This window comes from Drosophila obscura, unplaced genomic scaffold, assembly GCF_018151105.1.
Source record: "Drosophila obscura isolate BZ-5 IFL unplaced genomic scaffold, ASM1815110v1 contig_186, whole genome shotgun sequence".
Classification (NCBI taxonomy): Eukaryota; Metazoa; Arthropoda; class Insecta; order Diptera; family Drosophilidae; genus Drosophila; species Drosophila obscura.
The window spans coordinates 10238381-10263137 of record NW_024542774.1 but is presented as its reverse complement, the minus strand read 5'-3'; the positions used below and the strand labels follow the sequence as shown (position 1 = coordinate 10263137).

General features: G+C 45.9%; 7 protein-coding genes and 4 non-coding genes across 11 annotated transcripts; 3 read left to right on the top strand and 8 right to left on the bottom strand.

Moving 5' to 3' along the window:
* Positions 1-968: 968 nt before the first annotated feature.
* LOC111080232 lies at positions 969-1555 on the bottom strand. Its single transcript, XM_022375718.2, has one exon. The coding sequence runs from the start codon at positions 1553-1555 to the stop codon at positions 1340-1342; it is 216 nt and encodes a 71-aa protein (XP_022231410.2). The 3' UTR covers positions 969-1339.
* A 319-nt stretch (positions 1556-1874) lies between these two features.
* On the bottom strand, positions 1875-2354 carry LOC111080233. The gene has a single exon (XM_022375719.2). It carries the CDS (start codon positions 2077-2079, stop codon positions 1876-1878), a length of 204 nt encoding a protein of 67 aa, XP_022231411.2. The 5' UTR covers positions 2080-2354; the 3' UTR covers position 1875.
* A 2462-nt stretch (positions 2355-4816) lies between these two features.
* Positions 4817-5037, bottom strand: LOC121404170. Its single transcript, XR_005967779.1, has one exon. It is a non-coding gene; the product is annotated as a small nucleolar RNA U3 (small nucleolar RNA).
* A 250-nt stretch (positions 5038-5287) lies between these two features.
* On the bottom strand, positions 5288-5369 carry Trnal-aag. Its single transcript has one exon. It is a non-coding gene; the product is annotated as a tRNA-Leu (tRNA).
* Positions 5370-6710: 1341 nt separating this feature from the next.
* On the top strand, positions 6711-6792 carry Trnal-aag. Its single transcript has one exon. It is a non-coding gene; the product is annotated as a tRNA-Leu (tRNA).
* Positions 6793-7042: 250 nt separating this feature from the next.
* LOC121404178 lies at positions 7043-7263 on the top strand. Its single transcript, XR_005967787.1, has one exon. It is a non-coding gene; the product is annotated as a small nucleolar RNA U3 (small nucleolar RNA).
* A 3176-nt stretch (positions 7264-10439) lies between these two features.
* On the top strand, positions 10440-11128 carry LOC111080235. Its single transcript, XM_022375721.2, has 2 exons — positions 10440-10650; positions 10717-11128. Exons 1-2 carry the CDS (start codon positions 10648-10650, stop codon positions 10978-10980), a joined length of 267 nt encoding a protein of 88 aa, XP_022231413.2. The 5' UTR covers positions 10440-10647; the 3' UTR covers positions 10981-11128.
* A 1293-nt stretch (positions 11129-12421) lies between these two features.
* On the bottom strand, positions 12422-14162 carry LOC111080234 (palmitoyltransferase ZDHHC15B). The gene has a single exon (XM_022375720.2). The coding sequence runs from the start codon at positions 14096-14098 to the stop codon at positions 13079-13081; it is 1020 nt and encodes a 339-aa protein (XP_022231412.2). The 5' UTR covers positions 14099-14162; the 3' UTR covers positions 12422-13078.
* A 208-nt stretch (positions 14163-14370) lies between these two features.
* LOC111080224 (leucine-rich repeat extensin-like protein 3) lies at positions 14371-16621 on the bottom strand. Its single transcript, XM_022375708.2, has 2 exons — positions 16562-16621; positions 14371-14799 (listed from the first exon to the last, which is right to left on the bottom strand). Exons 1-2 carry the CDS (start codon positions 16619-16621, stop codon positions 14371-14373), a joined length of 489 nt encoding a protein of 162 aa, XP_022231400.2.
* Positions 16622-16759: 138 nt separating this feature from the next.
* On the bottom strand, positions 16760-18969 carry LOC111080241 (skin secretory protein xP2-like). The gene is made up of 2 exons (XM_041593193.1): positions 18955-18969; positions 16760-17266 (listed from the first exon to the last, which is right to left on the bottom strand). The coding sequence occupies exons 1-2, from the start codon at positions 18967-18969 to the stop codon at positions 16760-16762; spliced, it is 522 nt and encodes a 173-aa protein (XP_041449127.1).
* A 3486-nt stretch (positions 18970-22455) lies between these two features.
* Positions 22456-23389, bottom strand: LOC111080237 (leucine-rich repeat extensin-like protein 3). The gene is made up of 3 exons (XM_041593036.1): positions 23368-23389; positions 23158-23262; positions 22456-22956 (listed from the first exon to the last, which is right to left on the bottom strand). The coding sequence occupies exons 1-3, from the start codon at positions 23368-23370 to the stop codon at positions 22582-22584; spliced, it is 483 nt and encodes a 160-aa protein (XP_041448970.1). The 5' UTR covers positions 23371-23389; the 3' UTR covers positions 22456-22581.
* Between the last annotated feature and the right edge of the window lie 1368 nt (positions 23390-24757).

The following is a 24757-nucleotide window of genomic DNA, read 5'->3' as shown; positions in this document are numbered from 1 at the left end:
TGTCTGAAGCTCTCTCCAGATGAGCATGAGCATGAGCATTAGCACGAGCTTTGAATGAGTTCTCGGTCGAAAAACACCTTTTGTCGCTTCCCAATGGGCAGGGGCCATCCTCTTCGCTTCGTTTTTTTTCACAGATGTTTTTTTGTGATTCAGAATAGAAAACATTTACAACCCAAACAATTGGGTCTTACCTCAGTGAAGGGTACAAAAATTCAACAATAAAATTGTACATATGGGCAGTTCCTATCTGGCGTTACGTTACATTCGTACGACAGAATGTTGAAAAAAATAGTCAAAAAGCTGAAATTTGGAAAAAAGATTATCCTCGTTGAATATAATTTGGTTGGACCTATATTCACCAGAAAAATGGAAATAATCGAGCGTACGGTTTTAAAGATATAAGCCAAAGTATGACCTAAAAGTGCGTTACATAAAACAGAAGTGGTTTTCGAGGTTGGGGTACAAAATGGCAAAACTCTGCGAATTGGATAGGGCTATCTGTATAACATTTTTTGTGCTAATAAATGAAGTATTGAGAGTTAATTTTCAAACTTATTAAATGTAAAAACTTTTCCTGTTTTTTTGTTAAAAATCCGCGGAGGCATCTGGCGAACGTTACTGGCGTGACGTTACCAAATTCCGCGATTATAAAAGCCTAAAAATATACTGTTAGCCGAGGTTGGACCAATGTTCTGATAATGATTTTAGGTAGTTTAATATGTTAAAAAGACTTTAAGGACAAACTTTTATCAAGAATCATCTTCTTCCTAGGAGATAATAGTAAAAGAAAACATGTCTATAAAAATACCAGAAAATACCAAAAACGTGAACTTTTGCTTATTTTCATAGGTTTTAGGATGAAAGTTAATGAAATTATATGTGAATAAAGTAAATTAGTTACCTTTCAATAAATTTAGAAAAAAATACCCGGACAAAATTATATGGAAATCGGTTTTTATTGACTTTTTATGATTTTTGGCCTGGTGGACCTTTTGGCGGAACTGCCCATATTGTACTTTAATATTATGATTATAAATTATAAAACCGGTTAAATCAGAATTGATAGAACTGCAAGGGAATTTCTTTCTCACTGTACAATTGAATTTATTAAACTATTATTACTTTTTACGGCACAGCGAACAGCGACTGTTTAATATTTATGGGCACACTCGCTTTTATTTTAGAAGCAGCTAGAAAACAGAGTTTTGAGCACGTCTCCATCTGGTTGGTAAGTACTTGTCTGACGCGTACATTCCGCAGCTGTGGTAGCTGCTAGCAGACTCATTTGCTATAATTAAGTACTTTAGATTTGTCGATCGGCTGGGACACTTTAACAACGTCAGGCCTGGTGGCGACATCTGTGATGGGGACCAGTGGCCACCTCGCCGGGCTTGCAGTTGGGCGGCAGGTCAAAGATGCTCTGCACTGACGGGTTTTGCCCGTTTTGGGCGGGTGGCGGTGCTGGAACTTGCCCGCTGTTGCGGCTGGGCATGGTTTGCGCCCACTGCCAGCTCATCAGCAGAAATCCAAAGATCAGCAGCCACTTCGATAGCATTTCGAAGTATCAGAATCCCTTTTCTAAGTAGAATACACTGGTCTCGGCCTCCAGAGCTGAGGTACTAAGCCAAGTTTAGAAAACACACACAGAGTTCGGCTCTTAAGAAGCTTTTGTGTGCGGCCAAAAGCTTTTGTTGTGGACAGCTTTGCTGCCACAGAGATCGAGAGCGGAAAAGCTTCTGGCAATTTGTTTGTCTCTCAACGCAAATTCAACAATTTTTTTTCTTTCTGTTAATTGTTCTTCTTGTTTACTGTTATCATCACATATCAATTCACATTTATCAAGAGTTTTGTTTGGCATTTAGGTTACGTCACAGGTCACTTCTGCTCGATGGCTGCCCGCAAGCGTTCATGTTGGGCAGCGGCTGTGGCCGCCGCCGCATTGCTGGACTCCGCTGATCGATTCACCGCATTCCATCCCACCCAGCAGACGGTGTGCAGCACCAGGACAGCAATCCCAATGCGCACCAGTGGCTTGTATTTGAAGGTCTTTATGGTGCCGTTCTTGCTGTTGTTCTCCATGCTGCCAAAAAAAACAAACTAATCTGGAGCGCCAGCCAGCTGATGGCACGTGGGGAGAGAGAGAGAGAGAGCAAAAGCTTGCCAAAGCTCTCTCTCACACGCAGGGCTGGGCGATCGCTGTCGATCCAATGGAACTAGCACCGGAATCGTTCAGTTCTTGGGATTTATTTTTAGTGGAATTTTCCTTGGTTAAAACCAAGTCAAAAAAGTATCTCGTTGCGTCTTTTCTGTCTTCTCTTTTGACGCATGTCTGCAGCCACAAAACTTTTGCCAACAAGCAAAAAAAAAAAAACAAAAACAAAAAGCCACCTGACACAAAAGCAAATGGGAGGGAGAACCAGGTAGAAAAGTTTAAAGAAAGGCAGTCGAATGTGGAAATACCCTTGCCGACCAGTCGTACGTACCAATGGCAGTTTAATGTCCTTTTGGGATGGGTCGTTTCAACTTCCTGCCGTAAGCAGCTCGCCGAGCGGCAGCATTGCGAACTTCTGGTCAAAATGATAATACTCAGTCCAAGGGGGCAACACTTCACCATCAAATGGCACACAATACGCTCATATTACAACCCGAAGGAGTCGCTCCAAAGGATCAGAAGCACATCGTGGGAGTGGGACTGGGACTGGATATGTGTGTGGCAGGGTGTGAATGCCCCTGGCCAGGTGAAAGATTGAAGCTGCAGGCGCCAGGAATTAGCATGTTATGTTCAACGCATTTTTGCACCTTCGGCATCTGTGTGGGGCGGAGCCCCAGGGCTCTACTTTCCATGACTTCCGAATGGGTGTGGGGCGGTGCGGGTGGGGGTCTGCCCCCAGCAACACATGTGCAAACAAGACGTTGCCTTTAACCCGTTGTGGCTTATCCTTGCGGACCACAGAGGAGCAGCAGCAGCAGCAGCAGCAACAAACAGGAAAAGGAATAAGAGCAGGAGTCGAGAATTTTCCACACATTTAATCGCATTTTGTTGTGCTCTCCATGTGAGTGTCTGTGTGTGGTGGGGAGGGGGCTGAAATTGTTGAAAAGCTCACATGAATTTTAAACTGCGGTTACTCCCAGCCGCAAAAGGAGTTTTGGGCTGGGTTGGTGTTCGGGGGGATGGGGCCTGGGGACTAGGCGGCAGAGCAGGCTTAGGATGCGGGTCTTTGAGCAGCTTACGTGTGAGTGCCATTGAATAATGCAGCTCTGTGCAGCCGGGCCACCGACTCCAACGAGCTGGCAACAAATTAAATTGAATTTCAGCTGCGACATTTAAAAATTTCATGAGCACTTCCCAGCCCATTTTTCGGTTGGAAAGGGGGCCGTTCCTTCCCCCCTGCCGTTTCCGCCATTTTCGGGCCCCATTCTCGGGAAAACCTCTTGCAGGGCTCATTAAATAGATGCCCGGTACGTGCTTCCATTTTGGGGCACATTTCATTAAGTGCACGTAAACGGCAGGCTGTCAACTAGCTGTGGGCGTGTCCTGCGCGCCAATCCTCGCTCCATCGCTCCGTTGCTCACACAGACGACACATGGGTAATTCTCAACGTAAACACTTTGGGAGAACATGTCGCAAAGACATCAATTACAGCATCAGCCGCATTGGCATCGGCATCAGCATCAGCAGCAGCAACAGCATCATCATCGATTGGCCCACAGATGATGATGATGTCAGTTTTTGGCCCCTAGGTGAAACTGCTGTCTCCTGCTGTGCTTGCTCCTTTCGGCCCCACCGCCACCACTTCACTATCCTTTAGCGACCTCACTTAACCGCATTTCAAATGTATTTTTATGTAAGCACTCAAAAAATACGACAATTCCAGGGAGGACTGAGCGGGGAAATACAGTGCGTGGCAAAGGTATATGTTGTGGAAGGGAAAACGGATGCTGCTATGATAAATATTTGTATGCCGCTTTAGAGCTCTGAAACGCACTGTACCATAGCTGGTACTCTAGAATTTGCTTTGCATTGCTTAAATAAATTTCCAGTACGTGTTGTGTCGTGTTTGACTACAGCAAGTCACAGGAAGCCGCCGCCCGAGTCAGCCCAAGTGGGACAGGTGGACACAACTAGGCACCACTTAATTGTTGTTGCGTGCAGCATTAAAGTTTCTCAAATATTTATGCACCACATGGTTGGGTGGTGGTGGGGGGTGGAACCCACTTCACAACTAAAGTTCTTCCAGGGCACTAACTCTCCAAGCATTTCCAAGTAGTCATCATCTCTACTAATTGAGATGGTTCCAACACTGAATTAAGCCAAAAATCACGCCCTCGCTCGAGGGTCATTCATGAGCAGCGCTAAGTAATTAGTGGAAGGACTTCACTCACTCCACTTCCTCCGCCCATTAGCAAACATTTTATTACAAATTTTCAGTTTTTTTCGTCGTCTTGAGCACGAAGCGCCCTCGAGAGAGCGGCGACAAAAAACCAAAATCTGCTTCTCACTCAAATGTTTTATAATGCAGATAGATGGGGGGCGAAATATGGACGACCCACCCACCCATTAACGGACTGACGGTGACTGTCAACGTGCAACAAAAACACTTCAAACTGGCAACAAACAGCGCGCGCCCGGCAGAAGGGCGCTTGCCACTCTCTCAATCTCAAGTGTTGTTTTAATTGCTTTACAAAGTAGAACAACAAAAAACATTGCCTGGGGAAAAGTTGGAAACACACAACGACAAGGCCGAAGTAATAATTCCAGCACTTGGATTCTCATTGTAATATGATTTTGTCAAATGTATTTTTTAAAAAGGGTAACACCACTCAGAATTCGTTCTATCCGTTTTACCGAGCGATCATCGAAGCTCTGCGCCCCGAACGACACGGACACCGAAGTGCCGCACCAAAAAGGGCGCTGGGCAAAACCTCACGCTGCCGAATAGGACGATTTAACTCATCAACGCGGGTGTGTTTGGCTTTCTATTTGTGCGAAAGTAAGTGAAGACTGACTACAGAAATGATCCTGTGAAGTATAGTCTTAACTTTTACATCCATAACCTGTGGATCTTCACCCGCCGCCAGCTAGAACCAGTTGGGAATTACAATAGCACCAGCAACGAAAACGAATAAACGACACTTGGTGATTACTATGTGCTGTTGCTAGGGACTGACTTATTGTGCGTGCGACCTCAGCGTTCTAAGATCAATGCTGATCGGTTCGCTATTTAGACTCTTGAAAGAGATTGAAAAATCAAATAAAATATAAATTCAACAAAAAGAGATTGTCACTTGGCAGCGGTGGGATTCGAACCCACGCCTCCGAGGAGACTGGTGCCTTAAACCAGCGCCTTAGACCGCTCGGCCACGCTACCATATTCTGCTTTAATGACAAATGCGTGTGAAGAACTTGTGGCAGCTGGCCGAGCATTATTTCGTTCAGCAGATAGATGTGTACTCACACGATTCGATTTTGTATCCAAGTTGTTCCACTATTTGTACGAACGCCGCGAGTCAGCGGCAACACCTTGATTTTATTTTTCCAACCACCCTGTGACGCATATAAATGCGCTCATTTGGGAAGATAGAAAATGGCAATCAAACGGAATCAATTTCTGACGCAAGCCTTCTGCCATTGCCATCTTTGCTGCTGGCTGCTGCATTAAAATGTTTATTATATTTTGCAAAACTGTCAGCATTTTCGCTTAGACAGCGGCGTCAGCTTAGAAATGCGTTTAAAATTCAAATGAAAATGCGAATTTATGCGTGACAGGCGGTTGGACGCCCATTCCATCCACACATGCAACCGCAGCAACAATTTGCCGACGCCCTGCTGCTGCAAGCCATAAACTGAAGCCGGTGGCAGGGTGCTCGAGCAGGAGTTGGGTATCTAGAAAAAGGAGAAGACTCCGACGGTACAAAACATCCGCAATGAAATTAGAAAATTGCAATAAAAATCTTTGCACGGTACGACAGGGAAAACAAAAACAAAGTCTGCGGTTGGCCAAAGGGTGCTCCAAGGACTGGGAAAACCCCAGAGAGGCAGGAGCACAGCAGCATTTGCGGTTTCATTAAAATGCCACCGAAAGGGAGCAAAAAGTCAGACGCCGCGTCAGCATAGAAAATATTTGCCACACGTGAATTTATACAAATTTAAGGCGTTCGCTCGGCCTGGAAATACGAGTAATTGTGAAATTGTTCAATCTCCATGCCAGAAGACCGTAGCAGGTAAAAAGCAAAAAATCACGTACAACCCAGGCGAACACGGACAACACCAGGTGGAAACGCTAATGGAGTTAATTGTGGGCATTATCAGGAATGCTGGGAATGGGGCTAGGTCTGGCATGGCCATGTCCAAATCAAATTAAACTTCAAACAATTGACAAATTGAAATACCAAGGACTGTTGTTGAACAATAGGCACATTCCAAACGGCTTGGCTCCTAGGTAGATGAGATGTCCACTTAATATGCCAGGCAGCAACGAGGGAAAATCTTAATGAATGACTCGACAAATAGTTTCGTCGACACCACAAAACGGGAAAATAGTTTAGGCACAACCGGACAAGAAATAACTAGAAACAAAAGAATGTATTTAAGCATTCAGAACATAAAGGAAATAAAGTTTCCACGTCTAAGATTTTAATTAAATCCAACAATCAGAACTGCAAAAAGGTTTGTTCTGTCTTACCAGCCATTTGGCGCATGTTCAAAATATGGTAGCGTGGCCGAGCGGTCTAAGGCGCTGGTTTAAGGCACCAGTCTCCTCGGAGGCGTGGGTTCGAATCCCACCGCTGCCAAGTGACAATCTCTTTTTGTTGAATTTCTATTTTATTTGATTTTTCAATCTCTTTCAAGAGTCTAAATAGCGAACTGATCTGCATTGATCTTAGAACGCTGAGGTCGCACGCACAATAAGTCAGCCCCTAGCAACATCACATAGTAATCACCACGTGTCGTTTATTCGTTTTCGTTGCTGGTGCTATTGTAATTCCCAACTGGTTCTAGCTGGCGGCGGGTGAAGATCCACAGGTTATGGATGTAAAAGTTAAGACTATACTTCACAGGATCATTTCTGTAGTCAGTCTTCACTTACTTTCGCACAAATAGAAAGCCAAACACACCCGCGTTGATGAGTTAAATCGTCCTATTCGGCAGCGTGAGGTTTTGCCCAGCGCCCTTTCTGGTGCGGCACTTCGGTGTCCGTGTCGTTCGGGGCGCAGAGCTTCGATGATCGCTCGGTAAAACGGATAGAACGAATTCTGAGTGGTGTTACCCTTTTTAAAAAATACATTTGACAAAATTAAATCTGTAAAGTCTGAATAAGACTTTTCATTCAAACTCTTTAGATTTTGAGTTTGGGAAATGCTTCCAAGAGTGCATTAAAACTTTGATGCAAAAAAAAAGCGTTATTCTTTGTGTGAACTTCTTATTTTGGGAAAAGCGCACTACACCGCTACAACTACACATTATTGGCAATATTTTATGAGCTTGCTAAGAACCAGCATTTTCTGTGTATCTCCCTCGGAGCACCTTTCCCCGATCCCCATGCTTTTGAAAAATTGGCATGTCGTTGCAACTTTTACCCGAGAGTAGTATAAGAAAAAATAAAATCTCTTGGCACATAAGTTTTGTGCACGTTAAGTACTTTTTCATAACCATCCTCCCGGAGCCGTTGCTGTTGTGTTGTCTGCTCTTGTACTGGGGGGGTAGGTACTGCGGGATGTACTCTTGTGCCTCCGGGGCGTAATATGCATATGCAACAACCGAAGGGATGGGTGGGGAGGGGCAGCAAATAATAGAGAATGGCAATAAAAAGTACGATACATATTGGACGAAAAGCAGCCAAAGAGAAACTTTAAATAGTTCCTGCCACTTTTCCAAGAGTTTTGCTGTGGGGAAGGGACAACTGCGCCAAATTACTTTTAGTGCTGGTTTTTTTTTTTCGTAGAGCTCTGGGTAATTTTTTATTCCGTTTTGTGCAAAAGTTTGTGGCACTAAATTAAGCGATTACAAATGGGAGTTTTTTGATAATAGAAATAATAAATTGATATCAAAAAAGTTACGAAAAAGTCAAGACTTTGAGTGGAAAACTGGAAAAAAAGGAGAAAAAATAGCTTTAATTTTAGCTTGATCCAGGCGGGATTTGAACCGTCGACCTTTAGATTCGTGGTCGGAATGGAAACCAGAGTACATGGTCCAAAAAGTATGCAGCAATTTTTTAAAGACTCTTGGGATGACTTTTTGGTTCGATTTCTTTAAAAACTCATTGTTTTGCCTAATTCTGATAAAGTTGCATGCATTCTTGCCCAGTTTTGAGTGGAAAGAACGTCTCATGGACTGAACCTTTGCTCCGACACTCGTCGGTCGGTGCTCTGAGGCTGAGCTGATTTGCTTGCTCCGCACGTAGCGTCATTTTTGACATTTAATTATGGTCGGTGCTGTTGCTGGCTGCCACTGTGCCCCACTCTGTCAGAGAGACTGAGAGAGAGAGTAAGCTGCAAACTCAATTCTTGCAAAAAAAAAGGTGATTCCATATTTCGCTTCTTGCGACTGACTCCAGCGGCGCGTGCTACGTGTGCATCTTGTACCTGTCTATTGTAGTTCCATATGCAAGCCACATGACCTGCCGCCTGGCCCCTGGACCCCTGGACCTCGTCCTAGCCCTAGTCCTCTTTCGATGGACGTGCGTTGTCAGAACTGCCGCTTCATTTTTTCTTCATAAAAATGGGTGTTTCCTTTTCCTCTTTTTCGGTAAGGGGCATTCTGTTGGACAACTTTGTGGGTCCGGGCAATTTATGGACAAAAAATAAAAAAAAGAAGAAAAAAACACAACAAAACGAGAAGAATGTGGCACGTGACGTGAAATAGCAAAGGATTTGCCAACGCCTGGAGTTGGGGACTGCACTGGACAATGGCGTCTAAATTAATTATCAGGGATAACAGCGTGAAAGGTTCAGCGACGCTGCATTGTCTCCTGGTTCCTAATTCAATTACGACAGCCCTCGGGACTGGCGGATGGGCTATGGAGTATGGGAATGGGGCAAATTAAAAAAGGCTTAGGCCAGAGTTAATACCGGCTTAAGCGCGGTAATTAAAAGCCAGAGCTGCAATTGCAATCGGGGAATGCCTCAACAACAGCTGCCATTCTGGTGGATACTTTTTCAACCCCCCTTTCGACGTGATGAAGGGGGGGTGGAGCAGAACTCCTTCCAATAAAAGTGCCCGCTAAAATCACGAACTGCAAATCTCTCGAGAATAATTTGAAACATAGAACAGGGCAGAAAGAAAAGCCGGAAGACGACGCAGCCGCCGCCGCCGCCGAATCCCTTCCACATTAAAATATGATGAGCTCGTGAAGGCAGCGCGGCCCAAATGAAAATGAAGTTAATAAAAATGCCGTAAAGGGAGAGTCGGGCAGGTACTCCTCAGTCCTCAGGTGTCTGCGCGAGATGCTGCTGGGAGTGGGAAATGGGAAGTGGGGAGGCTGTCCAAAAAATAATCAACATAAAAAAGAAAATTATTTGCAATATTATCAAGAGCTGCAAAAGCAAAACGGTAGTGGAAAGACAGTGGAAGTCAGAGAAACGAAATGAAAATTGTGAAAATAAAAATAAGACAGAAATGAAGTGAAACTATGGCTGGGGAGGGGAGTGCAGCCAGATCGAAATGGGAATAGTAAAGGAAATGGAAAACAACGAAACAGTAGCCGCAGCAAATACATTTTCTGAACAAGGGAAAATAACGGGGAAGCTCCTGCAAGATATTCGAAATAAAAATATAACATGAATATATTTTGGAAATTTAAAGTAAACATTTAAATTCCCTGCCACCACTTAAAACATGAAATATACACTGAAACTTCCTTATTCCTACCACTGTGCCAGTAATTCCCCTTTCGACAACAACTCCAGAACTCCAATTGCGGTTCCCGTTCCCGTTCGAGTTTTATAATTGGGGTTAGGACCGGCAATAAACAAGCGTCAGAAGACAGAGCCACAAAACTGAAATGCAAATTAAATTTGGTTTTAATCAAGCAGCGCCATGTCTTTCCCATGCGGGGGCCGAGCCCCAAGGCCGCGCTCAACAAGCAAATCAATTAAAGGGCTGCGCCCCACACCACTTGAGCCGAGAAAACAAAAGCCAAAAGTCAAAATACAAATGTTGTGAAGCCAAAACAAACTCAAACTCAAAATCACAAAACTCTAAATGGAAGCGCATGCGATGACCTCTAGAGACCAACATCGATGGGCCCCACTCGCAGACAATGGGACGACAGCCAATGCATTGGGTGAACAAAAGCCAGACCGAAACGTGATCATATTTCTCCCTCAATCTGCCGATCTGCCCACGAGCCACGAACCACAGCATTGTGCATTAGAAAAGCTGGGCCAACCGGTTGGGCCAACCGACCGACATGTGAGTTTTGGTCTTGCTCTTGGTCTTGGACTTGTCTTGGAGGCAGAGGCATCCATCAACTCTTGACAGAGCGATCGCAGATCAAGTTCAAAGTCATTTTCGGCAAATGGATAATGGTAATGTTGCTTCCGTTGCCGCTGGCGCTCAGATGAGCCGTATAAAAGCCGCGGATGCTGATCGATTCCACAGCACAACACATCTTCCGTTGATCGTCGCACAAACCACAGCCAGCAATCATGGTAGGTTGAACATCACTCTCCCATCATCATTCAAATAGATACTCTAATTGTTGGGTTAAATCATAGAAATTCCTGATCATTGCCGTTGCCTTCCTGGCCTGCGCCTTTGCCGATGTCTCGGAGCTGTCCGGATACGACTACCAGCAGCCAGAGCTGCCCGCTCCCGCTCCAGTGGAGACCTACATTCCGCCCGCACCCCCAGCACCCGAGTACATCCCACCCGCACCCGTCCAGGCCGAGCAGTCCGTGATCGAGGAGTACGAGCAGCCCGCCCAGGACGGATACCGTTACAAGACCGTGCGCCGTCGCGTCTTCCGTCACCGGGCCTAAGTCGGCAGGGGATTCCGATTGAGACCCTCATTGTTGGTTCTTCCTAAGATTTTGTTGTTGACTTGAGTGTCGGATTGACTGCCATCCACACAATCCACACTTTGATAGTAAAATTCGTCATTGAAAAGATATGTTTGTTGTCTTGCATTTACTTTGGTAATCATCAAAGTTTATAGAACAGGAAAATAAAGTAACAATAACTGAAATTTATGAGTGTTAAAGGAGAGTGACTAAAGGAACTTCTATTATGGTAATGGAGCTGAAATACCACATTGAAGATTCCGAAACAACAGTCACAGTTTGCGGATATTTTGTAGTGTCCCCACGATAACAGGCAGTTTCTCTTTATCAACAGGTTCCCATCGGCCCAGTTCAATTTCCAATGTCAAAGTCGTCGTTCAAGCGCATTTTCCACAGCCAGCAAAACCCTCTTCAACCCACACCCTGTACCCGTACTAGTACCAGTGGACCACAGAAAATCCTAAACAAACCGCCCAAGGCCAAACACATGTCCTGGCCACACAGGCATTCCGGCCAACCCCATCCGACTGGCAGTAAAAAGGTCAAACCAACGACTAGACCAATTTGACTTGGCCAAAAATTGCTGAAACATTCAATGAGCTGTTCCTCCGTCCCACCCAGCTCCGATTGAGGTCTGGGGCCAAAGCAAACAAATCTACGATTACAAAATCAAACAGTGGGCGGAACGGGCTGGGCGGGGTGGTGTGGCGGCACGGAAAACAAAAGATGGCGAAATGGAAAAAAATGTTTGCCCATATTGCAAAATGGGAAAATATGCGAATTCAATAAACTTGGCTAGGACAGAACCAGCCCACAACCCACACACCGCACACCACACACCCCTACTCGCCACACGCTCCCTTTACTCCTTACAAGTCATTTGGCCAATTGATGTTGACTCTGCGCTCCAAAGCGAATTTCCGTTGCGCCTCGGAGTGGAGTGGAGTGGAGTGGAGAGAGGAGAGGAGTCCTCGAGTCGAGTCTAGTCGAGTCGACTTGGGTTCACATATTTTGCACTCACTTTATGCTGATGACATGCAAGTGGCAAAAAGTATGTGGCCCGCCCTGGACCGGGCCAAAAGGCGAATAATGAGCTGCAAACAAGCTGTGAAAATCAGCCAGCGGTGCCTGGTCTGCAGCCCTCTGACTTCTTCTCTCTGTCTCTCTCAGGATACAAAAAAAAAACAACAAAAAAATAGAAGAAATGCGAAAGAAAATGCCGACCGACACCAGACAGCTCAGCGCAGCTCCCATTGCCGTCATCTTCTTTGTCGTGACATACGGAAAATTCCCCATGGAGTCTATCAACAGTTGATAAGGCAAAATGTGCGTGCAGGGGGCTGGGACCGGGATGGCATTCCTTCCTTTTTGGTATGTACATAAGTTTATTATTTTGAAGGTAATTGGATTTGTGTTGCAGCAGTCAAGAAGTCGCCAACGCCAACGCCAACGCCATGCCACCTCCCTAGCATCCCTAGCATCGCGTGTCCACTCGCCGCATATTCTGTGGCAGAATAATAAGAAAATATATAAAGTTTTTCCTCTCCTCACAACACACCACACCACACCACACAGACTCTGGTTCCTCCGGCAGGACAATGAACTGGCAGCGCGACAATCTCAACATATGCTCAATGCTTATGGCTGTGCCTCTGGCCAGGGAGTCCTGCTTTCCCATCCCGCCCCGCTCCGCTATAGTGGACGCTGGCCATTGTTTGCACTCGTAATTGTTTTCCTAATGGATAAAGTCTATAAATTTCTGTGCCCGTCGCCCAGCCAAATGCGAAATATGTCACGAATGTTAAGCGTTTTATAAACGACTGTGAACTGTGTGGAAATTGCACCCCAAAGGAATGCGCAGCATGTGGAGGAGGATTTATCGATGGTGGCCACTCAGCGGGACTGCATTGCAGTTGTGGCAGATGCACTTGCTGCCAATGAATCGTAAATTAAGATGTTGATGGAGCATTCCGTTTCCCTTGTTGTTGTGTTGGAAGTACAACACTCGTGGCAGAGCATTTTGCTTTAATAGATACGAGTATTTTCGCATATTCCATTGCTCATTTCTCTCGTTTGACTACACACCCGTAGAACTAACAGATCCATCCCGATTATTGAATATGGGAAAGGTGAGGCCATTGCCGCAGCTGCTGTAGATGGGCAGCGGCCACAGGTACCATCTGTAGCCAAATACCTCGCAGAAATTGGCACAGCGGCCCAGGCTGAAGTTTTTCCTGGTGCGGCCGGCCACACAGAATATGGGAGAATGGGCCGACTCCATGGTGGTGCGGTTCACGAGCACAAAGTAGATATGGATGCCGAGCATTATCAGCGCGGCGCTGCTGAATATCATGGCAAAGACCAAGGGGACCATGGTCAGCAGCGAGTCCATGGTCACATTGTCAAAGTCGAATCCCCACTCATGGTGGAGGTGGTGCAGCAGGGTGACTAGGATGTCCAGGCAGTAGAGCGAGGAGTAGAACAGGAACAGCACGAAGAACTTGTAGTTGTGGAAGTGCACACAGTTGTTCACCCAGGGGCAGTGGTGGTCCATCTTGAGGATGCACCGCTGACAGGTCCTGCAGTGGTGTGCGCGATCCGGCTTGATGATCCGGCAGTACGCACAGTACCGCACGACGCCGTTCTGATCGCACATGCTGATGGGCAAACTGCCAGCGACGGCCACCAGTATGCGCCGCCTCTCCACCAGGCCGTCGGCTCGCTGCAGTCGGCGCCAGTCGGCGTCCGGTATGCTCCACTCATCCGGAATGGGCACGACCCTCGTCCAAATGCTCCTCCAGTAGGTCCAAAGGAACATCACCAGCAGCAAGTGATACCAGAGCAGGAGGACACCCATGACGATATAATTTGTCATTTTCTGCAGGCACAAGTGCCACACATACACATAGTACGAATAGACTAGAATGGCGCCCATGAAGATCACCGGAATCCAGCGTAGAATTGACCCCAAACAGCCGCAGCATTTCCTCCTCTGGCGATGATCATCTTCGCGGTCCTCTGTTAAATAATCTAAAGCCCATTGGGTTACAATTGGCACTGGGTTTATCGGCAATGCTTGCGAGGGATTGCCGATCATCCTATAGATGGGTCAGTCAGTGTGTTTATTCCCTGCCCTGAACGTCATGATGTTTTGCTACACACACGAGTATATGCTGTACTCAAGCGTCGCCTACTTGTCAAATAAGTCCATTTAGCTGTTGCTTTTCATCGTTTATTTACACTCCTTCGAATCGAGTTCCATCTTCAAACAAAACATCAACAGATTCCACGGCAAAGGTGGGTTTGCCTTTGCCTTTGCTGTGGCCTATCACATTATTTAACAGTTGTGGGGGATCCTGTCCGGGGGCCTTAGTTGCGGTGACGGAAGACACGACGGCGCACGGTCTTGTAGCGGTATCCGTCCTGGGCGGGCTGCTCGTACTCCTGGATGGGCTCCTCGGCCTGGACGGGTGCGGGTGGGATGTAGGCGGGTGCTGGTGCTGCGGGGGGAATGTAGCTCTCAACGGGCGCTGGGGCAGGAGCTGCTGCCGGAGGGGGGATATAGGTGTTCTTGGGTGCTGGTGGCGGTGGTGGTGGTGGAGGAGGGATGTAGGCCTTGGCCGGGGCCGCCGGCGGAGGAATATAGGTGTTCTTGGGCGCCGGTGGTGGGGGTGGTGGTGGAGGAGGGATGTAGGACTTCACAGGAGCGGGCTGAGGATAATCGTAGCCAGAGGCACCCAGCTCCGAGACATCGGCGTAGGCGCAGGCCAGGAAGGCGACGGCAATGATCAGGAATTTCTAGAAGTGGATAAAGTGGATAAAGCGGATAAAGCGGATGTGGATGTAGCGAGGATGTGGCGGGGCTTGTCCTGCGTTGTCTTGCGGAGACCTACCATCTTCGATGGGAACTTGGCTTGTTGCTGCTTGGATCACAAGTTGATTTGTGCTGCTGTACCACATGCGTGCCGCCGGTTTTTATAGCTCATTGTTTTGGCTGTTTGGGGTCAACCGCAGCAAAATTAATTGCACGATGCCCTCACAATATCTGGGGGTCTTGGTCTTGGTTGTGGTCTTGTTTTGTCTTAGTCTTCGTCTCCATCTCAGTCGCTCTCAGTGCCCTCAGCTGCCATGTCAAATCCATAGTCGGAAGATAACCAAAAACTACGGCTGCTACGACAGCGACCCACCAATGCCAAGGTGGTTTGACGGCTTTTCGGTTTTCGGTTTCAGTTTCAGCTTCAGTTTTCGGTCTAAGACAATGCATTCCAAAATTGCTTTGACTTTGGCCAACTCGATTCGTTTTTCTTGTGCCTGTGCTGCTTGTTTCCGAAAAGACAACAAAAAGCTTCTTTAATTAGATCAAACAAACCATTCGATGATTTCCATTTGAATGCTGAAAAATTATTGAATTTTGTTTTTTCATTTTTCGTTTCGTTTTGTTTTATTTCGTTTTTATCTTTTCTAATTGATTGATGTTCGTGGGTCACACGCACTCGCATTAGCTTATGTTTCTGCTTTGTTTTGGTGCTTCATTCGTGTCTCTGCTTGCCCGTGCGGACTGAAAAATCGCCAAATTGTATAAGCCAGGCCCAGGCCCAGACCCAGCCTATGGCGTCGTTTCGTGTCTAAGCCAAAATTAATTTCAATTTGCACAGATTATATTATGCTGATCTTGGCGGTGTCTTGGCGGTCTAATTAATTGCTTAGACCAGCTCAGACTAGCTTTGCGGAATATCTGGCATATAAATCAGTTAATTTTTTTTTGCATTGAATATTTATTTTGTTTCAAAGATATTCGAGAGCTGAACATAGAATAATATGCCTGGGGATGATGTAGTCAGTATTTCTGTGTGATGTAGGCTAAGAACAGTTCCTTAGTATACATACATATATACATACATATGTACAAATATATACACTGATAGAAAAAAGGCATAGTAAAAATAGCTACAATCATATTTGAATTTAAAATGCGATTTTTAAATACAAACATAGTACTACATTGAAATGTAGTCCGCGTAGGCAAAATAATAACCAATTAGTTCAAAAATGAAATATACTCAATATAAATATGAAACATATTAAATTTAAGCATAAAATATTTTTAAATTAAAATTGAAACATATTAGATTTAAATATTAAACATATTAAATTTAAATATGAAGCATATTAAATTTAAATATGAAATATATTAAATTTAAATATTTTCAATTATATGATATATTAAATTTAAATATTTTCATATTAATATCAAAATGTTAGTGAAAAAAGTGAAAGTGAAAATCAATGTCATAAATATTAAATACTAAGTGAAAATATTAAAATTTCAGGGATTTTTTCTATCGGTGAACATATGTATTTGTGTGTAGGTACATTTATGATACGTAACTTTCTCATGTTTATTTATCTTAATCAAGCTTCAAATCCATTGGACTTATCATATAATTTCGTAGCCATCCTTGAACTTCTACGGAAATTATTTAACAATTACTATCGATCTCTTTGTCACAATTTAATTTAAATTGCTATGTTTTCCATGGGTTACCTGCGAGCCAATTACCCCTTCCACTGCTAAAACCTTTCGTCGAATCTGTATGCAGGGACTCCCTGAGACATCCATCCTATATGTAGATCCCCACCTATACCTATACCTTTGCCAAACAACAATCATTTCTTTTATATCGTAAATTCGTTTCTTTTATTCAATTACTTCTTGTGCTCCCGGTGGAGTTGGAGCGCGATTAGTTGGGGCTCCACTCTAGTAACGACGACGGATCACACGACGACGCACGGTCTTGTAGCGGTAGCCATCGGCGGCAAGGGGCTCGATCTCCTCGAGGACGGGCTGGGGAGCCAGGACTGGGGCTGGAGCCAGGATGGGAGCGGGAGCAGCCTTGACGGGTGCAGGGGGAATGTACTGGTTGACGGGAGCGGGAACGGGAATGGACACGGGGACTGGAGCTGGGGCAGGCACCTCAATCTGGATGGGTGCTGGTGGTGCGGGGGGAATGTACTGGTTGACTGGTGCAGGGGCAACCTTCACGGGAGCCACTGGAGCAGGGGCTGGGGCGGGAACCTCAATCTGGATGGGGGCTGGCGCCTGTGCGGGGGGCAGGTAGCTGCTCACGGGCACTGTTGCGGGGGCAATCTTAGCTGGGGCCGGGGCCGGAGCGGGGATGCTCACGGGGGCGTAGTTGTAGCCAGACAGATGGGAGACATCGGCATGGGCAACGGCCAGGACGGCGAGGACAACGGCGAGCAGTTTCTATGGCGAAAAATCCCAAAAAATTAAGTGTCCATTCGCCTTGGGACATCCTCCTCTCTACTCACCATTTTGAGGTGTGTTACTTGGAACGGTGACGCTACTAGTATGCCTTTGACGGCCCGCTGGGGCTCTATTTATATGGCGACTATGGCGACTGGGCGCGGTGCAGAAGCGACGGCTGGACGTGAAGATAGTACGGCTGAAGAAGTGCGTATCGCATAGTCTCTTAATATGCCAGAAACCAGAATTTTACGAGCCAACACTACTCGTATAAGCCCCCATCAATGGCACCCTACGCTACATGTGCAGCCACCTTGATTCCCATTGGAGTTGGAATTTTACGCTATTGAATCTGCTCTCTGGCCTCACATTTCTCACATTTCAACTGCATATTTAATGCATATATGTGTATATTTTATACTATATCAACTGCATTAGCTGCTGTTCCCCTGTAGCGTCTTCAAAAGTCTGCAAAACCCAACTCGTCCATCGCTCTTTGTACTTGTTTGATTTTGTCAGTGCTTTAATTTAAATATCATTTGCATAAACAATTTATGCGTTAGTGTATCGAATTGAACTACCACCAAAAATGAGCCAAAAACAAACAAAAATCAAATATGAAACAAAAACTAACCAAATAAAAACTGGTCGACTGGTCGCAGCCACTTTCCGCTTCTGGCACAGCAGCCTACCGACCGACCGAATGGCAAGTTTAAGCGGCTGTTATTAATCTGCTTGGTTAGCCATGATAAGGTGGCCGAGACTACTGCGGCCTATGGCTTTAATTAGATGGGAGCACAGTCTGGTGAATGGAGGGTGAGGGGAAAGGGAGGGTGGATGGTGGAGAGCCACTCGTTTCGATCGGGTCAAAAGTTGAACATGACGCCAGCTAGACGGACGCCATGTGTCACGACGCGGAAAACAAATTAGCCAGACGGACGAACAGAGAGAGAGAGAGAGGACGGGGTCATACTTTGAGTGGGTGGTAAAAGGTTCCCTCTCTCTGTCTCTCTCTCCATGCAGAATGCATGTGAAGGACAACACTTGGGCGCTCGTCGCTTTCGCTCTTTTAATTACACAAATGGCTAATGAACAACTTTTTCGGGATGCCGCTGGCTGGTGCCTGGCTGGTGCCCAACACAAAAATCAGCTGGAGACACTTGGGCGTCGCTTGCCGTTTTGTGATTTAATTTCTGCTTCTGTTGAATTTCTGTTTTTCGTAAGAGCAAAAAATAAAAGCAAAAAAAAACATAATAAAATAAGAACAAAAAAATACAACCAACAAAAATGGTGGGATGGGGCGGAAAATGTCAAAAAGCTATGCAAACAAGCACTTAACCCCTTTTATTTTGACAATTCCATTATTTTCGTAGCGTCAATAAACTGAAACTGCAAATGTATTTTGAACAAATAGCAGACACACACACACACACACACATACACACACCCAATTGGAGCCGCAAAAGCCATTTTGGTCATGCAACGCTGCGTATACGTAATTTAGTTGTTTGACTGTTAATAGTTGACATGCAGAAGAGGGCCAGGCCAGCGCGCCAACGTGGCGAATCCGAGCGGATCCGGGGGTTGGCTGAAAAATTGAAGCGAATAGAAATAACGATCCTGCAAAATGCCACTGCATGCCACAACAAGCATACAGACACAGATACAGATACAGATATATCCCCTACCCGCCCCTTTTGCATGTTGTGACTGACGGAAATGGCTTCAATTTAGTTTGAAATCATTGCCAAGACTTTAATTCGTGTACGCAACTTCGAAACTAGTGGTGCAGTCTATTGTTCTAGCGGATTAGATAAGAACGAGCTCTAATTTAAATTGATTTACAAGCTGAGGAACTTGTTTCTCTAGGCAATTTTGCTTTGCAGATGATTCGACTCCTTTCACTAATTAGCACCTTCAGATCAGCAAAGATAAACTAAGGTTCAACGACCTCCAGACAAGGCTTAGAGCTGACCCAGCTGCGAGCTCTCTGTCTCTGTTTCTGTTTCTGTTTCTGTCTGTGTCTGTGTCCAGTCGAATTGAATCACTATTTGTTCATGTTTTGTGGACTGTAGCGGCACACGCTTCAATCGGATCCATTTCGCATTCAGAGCCGACGCCGCACCATCGCACCATTTGCATAACTATTTTGCATTATTGGTGCAAAAAAAGGTGATTTAATAAATATTCAAAATGCATTCAACTACCTCCGGGCCAGAGTCACAGTCACAGTCACACTCGCAGCTGGAGCTGGAGCATTGTTCGATTGTTCGGTTTGAGGAGTCCCACCGTTGGCAGAGCGCTTTGACATGACCAACTTCAAGCTGTGGCTGACAAACGCTTAACAATCGATTTTCGACATTTTTCGACGTTCGATGGGCCTGCACGTTCGCCCCAGCTCATAAATTCATTCGCAGCATTCGGTATAGCATATAGCCCACCCATCCGGGTGTATGTACGAGTTGGGGAGTACGAGTATATGCATTTCGCCCAGATAAATCAACGGGCGACAAATTAATGCTGCAAATGAAGTGCAACTGCTGGCATCCAGCGACGACGCGTCGGCCCGGACCCACCTGTCCAGGATAACGATTATTTTCGCGCCTCTTGCTCGTGCCCCCCTCTCTCTCTCTCTCTCTCTTACTCTCTCTTGCTCTGGCGTTCGATGTCGCCCAATATGCAGTAACAGTAAAAATAAATGAAGGCAGTCAACGTTTGCATATTTCAGAGGCTGCCCAGCCCTCCCACCCCCCTCCCCACGAACGTTTGCTGGCTGTTTGGTTTTTCGTTTTTCCCTTTTTCATACTCCCCCTTTTTTTTTGTTGTTGTTGTTGTTGTTTTTGGTTTCCAACTGGCGATATAATTACGTTGATACTGTCAATTTTCGACCCATCCATGCCCCCCCCACATCCATGCGCTGAATCCTGCTCCACCCAATCCTGCTGCGGACGCTGCCTCTTCGATTTCGCATTTTCGCTTTAAAGCCGTAAGCCTGTCGCCGCAGTCCGGGGTGTACATCCTGGGTTTGGGGTACTCATCTGTTTTTACATCCGATTTATAGAGTGAGCTCGGCCAGAGGGTTAGATTCAAATGGGACAGTGGACAGTGTAGCGATAAGTAGATGTATATTTATTCCATTTTTGGCATGCCCAACATTACATGGAAATTTAAAGATAAATCGCAAAGAAGTAGCTCAACAGATTGAATCTAGTTATGTTGCATATTCCAACCAGCTTCCAGCCAGGGTATCGGCTAGTCGAATAACATCTTAAGAGCATTAACAACCGGTCCCCCATACGTTGTATTTTATTTTTTTTTTTTGTATTTCCACAGCAATTTCACTTTTTCCGCCTGGTCGTTTCCTTCTGCATACTTTTAGGCCGGCTGTCGGTCGTGTCTGCCTCGTGATTATTTTGTAATCCAAGCGCCTAAAGCATCGATTACACATCCGACAGGTGGGCCCGCCGCCGCCGTTCTATTGGGCTGTACTGGCCGGAGTCATAATGCGTGTTAATCAGGCATCATTAACTGCTAATTAAGTGCGGTGGGAAATGCAACCAACTGTCAATTGTTCGGGCCCAGCCGAACCCGGTTCGGTGATGTTTTGTTTTTTTTTGTTTTGTTTCTGTTTTACTTAATCGCCCAGTCTTCTGCCTGGCAGAGCAGAGAGTGCAATGAGGCTGATAATTGGCCAATGCAGACCATATTGCAGTTCCCACTAATCTCTGATTGAAATTAGCTGAATGACAGGATGAGTGGATTGCTAAATCGGAAATAGTAGTAAAGCGAGAGGAGAGACAGAGTATCGATGCTGATGGCCATAAATGGGAGAGTATTAGGTAGCTTTTACCTGAAGAGAAATCAACTGAATGCCATATACCTTCTGGTGGAAGATCTGTGTCTATTTACTACAGATTATGCTGAGTATAATGTTGAGACAATGTTCATTAACCGAATCACAATACAATATTAAACTAATCCCATCAGATGGGCGTGCGGTGTGGCTGGATCGACGCGTCGATAAATTGTAATTGCCTGTCCAATGATTTGCTTGCCTGTACGTTTATTTGCTTTGCGGAAACATGAAACATCCGCATCAAAGCAAAAATGTATTTTAATTCATTTAATTGAGCTGCCAATATTTGACCAAAATGCAATTAACAATATAAGCCAGCGAAAAAAAAACGCCATCCTTTTGTGGTCAAGGGGAAAAAGCCCCGAATAGGCTTTCGTTTTAATTACGCAATTACTCGTAATTTTAGGAGGCTCGTTGTTTGCTTTGGCTGCATGCTTTTTAATTAGTATGCGCCGTGGCAACTGTAATATGTGGCTATGTGGCGATGTGGCTTTGCGGCTGTCCTGGCATCCAGACAGGCATCCAGCCGGCAGCTAGAGGAAGTGCAACTCAACTCCCATTTGGCCAACTCTGGCCAGAGTCAGACATTTTCGTAATCAAATTGGAGAGTGGTGTGTGTGTTTGTCGCTGCATTTTCTTGTTAATTTCCTCCAACGTCTATCGTCTAACGTCTATCGCCCTGTCGATGTCGATGTCGATGTCCTTGTTCTTGCTCTTGGCCGGGGTCCTTGTTAGCAGCCACAAGTGGTCACCGCTCTGATGAGGCCAATCCACTCGACTCCATTTACGTCTCCAGTTCCGGTCTCCATCGATTGTGGGTGGCTTCCTTGAAACTTTGAATCTAACGAGAAAAAATTTCCACATCATCAAAGCTCATTCCAGGCCATAAATTTCGTGATAAATGTGGAGAGGAATGGAGCAGAGTAGAGTAGAGTGGAGTGGAGTGGACTCTAGTGGAGTGCATGGCATCGAGTAGCCATGGCAGGATGGACGATTCCTTGGGGAGGCTGCCACAACTTGCTTGCAACTCCTTATTATCCATGTCCCTGTCCCTGCCACTGCTACTGCCGCTTCCACTCCTCCACTGCTATCTGTCTGATGGCAAGTTGATTTCCCGAGTTCTGCCACATCTCGTTCGGTTTCATAAATTTGCGAATCAAACGGCCAGAGCCTGTCCAGGACTTTAAGAGTTTTGCAGTTCTGCTACTGCTACCCCACCCTCGCCACAGCCCTGCCATCACCCATCACTGGCCACAGGAGAAACTTTTTTGTTTCTCATGTGATTTGCAATGATTGGAAAACAATTTGAAGATTCGTTTCTTTTTGTTTAACAAGTTGAAGGAGGAGAAGGAATTTTTTATTGCAACTCCCTGGGGAGTTCGTTAGGAAACAGTTCGATTCGCTTTGCTTTGCTTTGGCTTGGCTTGGCTTGGTTTGGGGCTGGGCTGCCACCTAGCACTTAGAAGCGGTGACGGTAGACGCGACGGCGCACGGTCTTGTAGCGGTAGCCATCGGCAGACTGGGGCTCGATCTCCTCGAGCACCTGCTGGCTAGTGGGCTGGTAGACGGGAGCAGGAGCTGGAGCAGACTGGTAGACTTGAGCAGGAGCTGGGATCGAGATTGGTGCGGGAGGAATGTAGGTCTGCACGGGCGCGGGGGCTGGGATGCGGATGGGTGCGGGTGCCGGAGCTGGGATGCGGATGGGTGCTGGTGCCGGAGCAGGCTGGTAGACTGGTGCAGGAGCTGGGATCGAGATTGGTGCGGGAGGAATGTAGGTCTGCACGGGCGCGGGGGCTGGGATGCGGATGGGTGCGGGTGCCGGAGCAGGCTGGTAGACCGGAGCGGGAGCCTGGATCACAACTGGTGCAGGTGCTGCTGGTGCTGGGGGAATGTAGCTGTTGACTGGAGCAGGAGCTGGGATCTCAATTGGAGCCTGGATCTCAACTGGAGCTTGGATTTCAATTGGTGATGGAGCTGGCTGGTAGACGGGAGCGGGAGCTGGGGCAGAGTAAACGGGAACGGGGGCAGGCTGGTACACCTGGACGGGAGCCACTGGCGCCGGGGGAGCGTAGTCGTAGCCCAGATGGGAGACATCGCCATAGGCGCACGCCACGACGGCAAAGAAAACAGCCAGGAATTTCTGCAGAAAGATGGGCGAGCATTAGAGATAATCCTTAGGTTCCTTGACGATCGCGGCGACTGGGAAGATCAGATCGGATCGGATCGGATGGGCTGGAGTGCTTACCATGATGTCTGCTACACAAGCTTTGAATCGCTTCTGTCTGACTGGTGGGCGATGCAAACTATTTATACGATCGGCAGATCCGAGTTCCGAAACTGACGAGATCTTCGAGCATAGGTTCTTCGAGCCGAAAAAAAAAAAATACCTGAAGATCACATCTGAATATTCAATGTGGATGATGGCTGGAGATACGTTTATTATTTTCTGGTTTGTCTTTGGGGGCCGTCGAAATGAATAAAGTAGCGTTTGTTATGTTTTTTATGTTTAATTGGTTTATTGGCTCACGTCTATTGGCCTGCCTATTGGCTGATGTGGAATGAAGATTGTCCAGTTGATAGGAAGATGGATCGATCCTCGGTCTATAATGTGATACATACTCTCAAGCAGAATGTTGAGCAGATGGATGGATATTTTGGTGTAGCCGGAAATTTGCAATAATCGCTGGAAACGAATGCAGATGCGAAAACTGGTTAAGTGATGCCACTTTAACGACTATTTTATACTCGAAGAAGCCTTAGAAGCCATTGTTCTACATTGAAATAATCACAAACTATACAACTTGTTGGTGAACATTTTGGATTTTGGATTTTGGATTTGCCGCTCCTCTGGTTGTTCTTTGCAGACTCTTTTGTGTTTCGTGGCGCCCACAATATTTGCTAATTAATTCCAATTTATGGTAATCCATGCCAGACAAGATAATGTATTATTATCTACTGTTCTACTTAATGTTTACTCCCCAGATTTATTTCATTATATTTATACGTATGCAAATGTATTCAAAAATGCTACGTAATATTTATTGGAGAATTAATCACAATGCCGCAAGCCCCCACAGAACACCTTTAATAGGTGTGTGAAGATGCGTTTTTTTTCCGACAGACAGAGGTTAAATTTATTAGCAGATGACTCGAGAGATCTTTGGGCCAAACTAGTTCTCCACAAACTACAACGAAACTTGATAGCATTCAACAATGTAAATTTAATTAATGAATAATATACTTAGCCTTAACATGGGTATCATAATTACAGCAAAGACAACGAAATAAATGACAAAAACCCACCGCGACGCCTCCAAGTACAGATTTCAAAGTCAAGGCCGAAAAGATGAGGCGGAAAACCGGTTATGATAGCTGACTGGCCGACACTCTACCCTGGAGACAATGGTTTAATTGGGATGCGATGGTGCCCAACCACATCTGATTGTATTGATAAAAGCGGGCCAAGTAAAGACAATAACGGAAGCCATTTGCCATGCAAATGACCAAAAACGGAGCCCCAACAAAGCCTGGGATGCACAGGCATGTCAAACACGATCGCCATTTACATACACGAAAGATCAACAAATGCAGAGAAAAGTTTCGGCTGCTCGGCTGCAAAATAAACTATAAAAAAA

Excerpts from the sequence above, each read along its gene's own strand:
- LOC111080233 (XM_022375719.2), bottom strand. The coding sequence starts at position 2,079 with ATGGAGAACAACAGCAAGAACGGCACCATAAAGACCTTCAAATACAAG.
- LOC111080224 (XM_022375708.2), bottom strand. The coding sequence starts at position 16,621 with ATGGATGTCTCAGGGAGTCCCTGCATACAGATTCGACGAAAGGTTTTA. Across the intron at positions 14,800-16,561 it reads AGGTTTTAGCAGTGGAAGGG|AAATTCCTGATCATTGCCGT; the intron begins GTAATTGGCTCG and ends ATCCACTTCTAG.
- LOC111080237 (XM_041593036.1), bottom strand. Across the intron at positions 22,957-23,157 it reads CAGTGGCTCCCGTCCAGGTG|TACCAGCCTGCTCCGGCACC; the intron begins TACCAGCCTGCC and ends CCCGCTCCGGTC.
- LOC111080232 (XM_022375718.2), bottom strand. The coding sequence starts at position 1,555 with ATGCTATCGAAGTGGCTGCTGATCTTTGGATTTCTGCTGATGAGCTGG.
- LOC111080234 (XM_022375720.2), bottom strand. The coding sequence starts at position 14,098 with ATGATCGGCAATCCCTCGCAAGCATTGCCGATAAACCCAGTGCCAATT.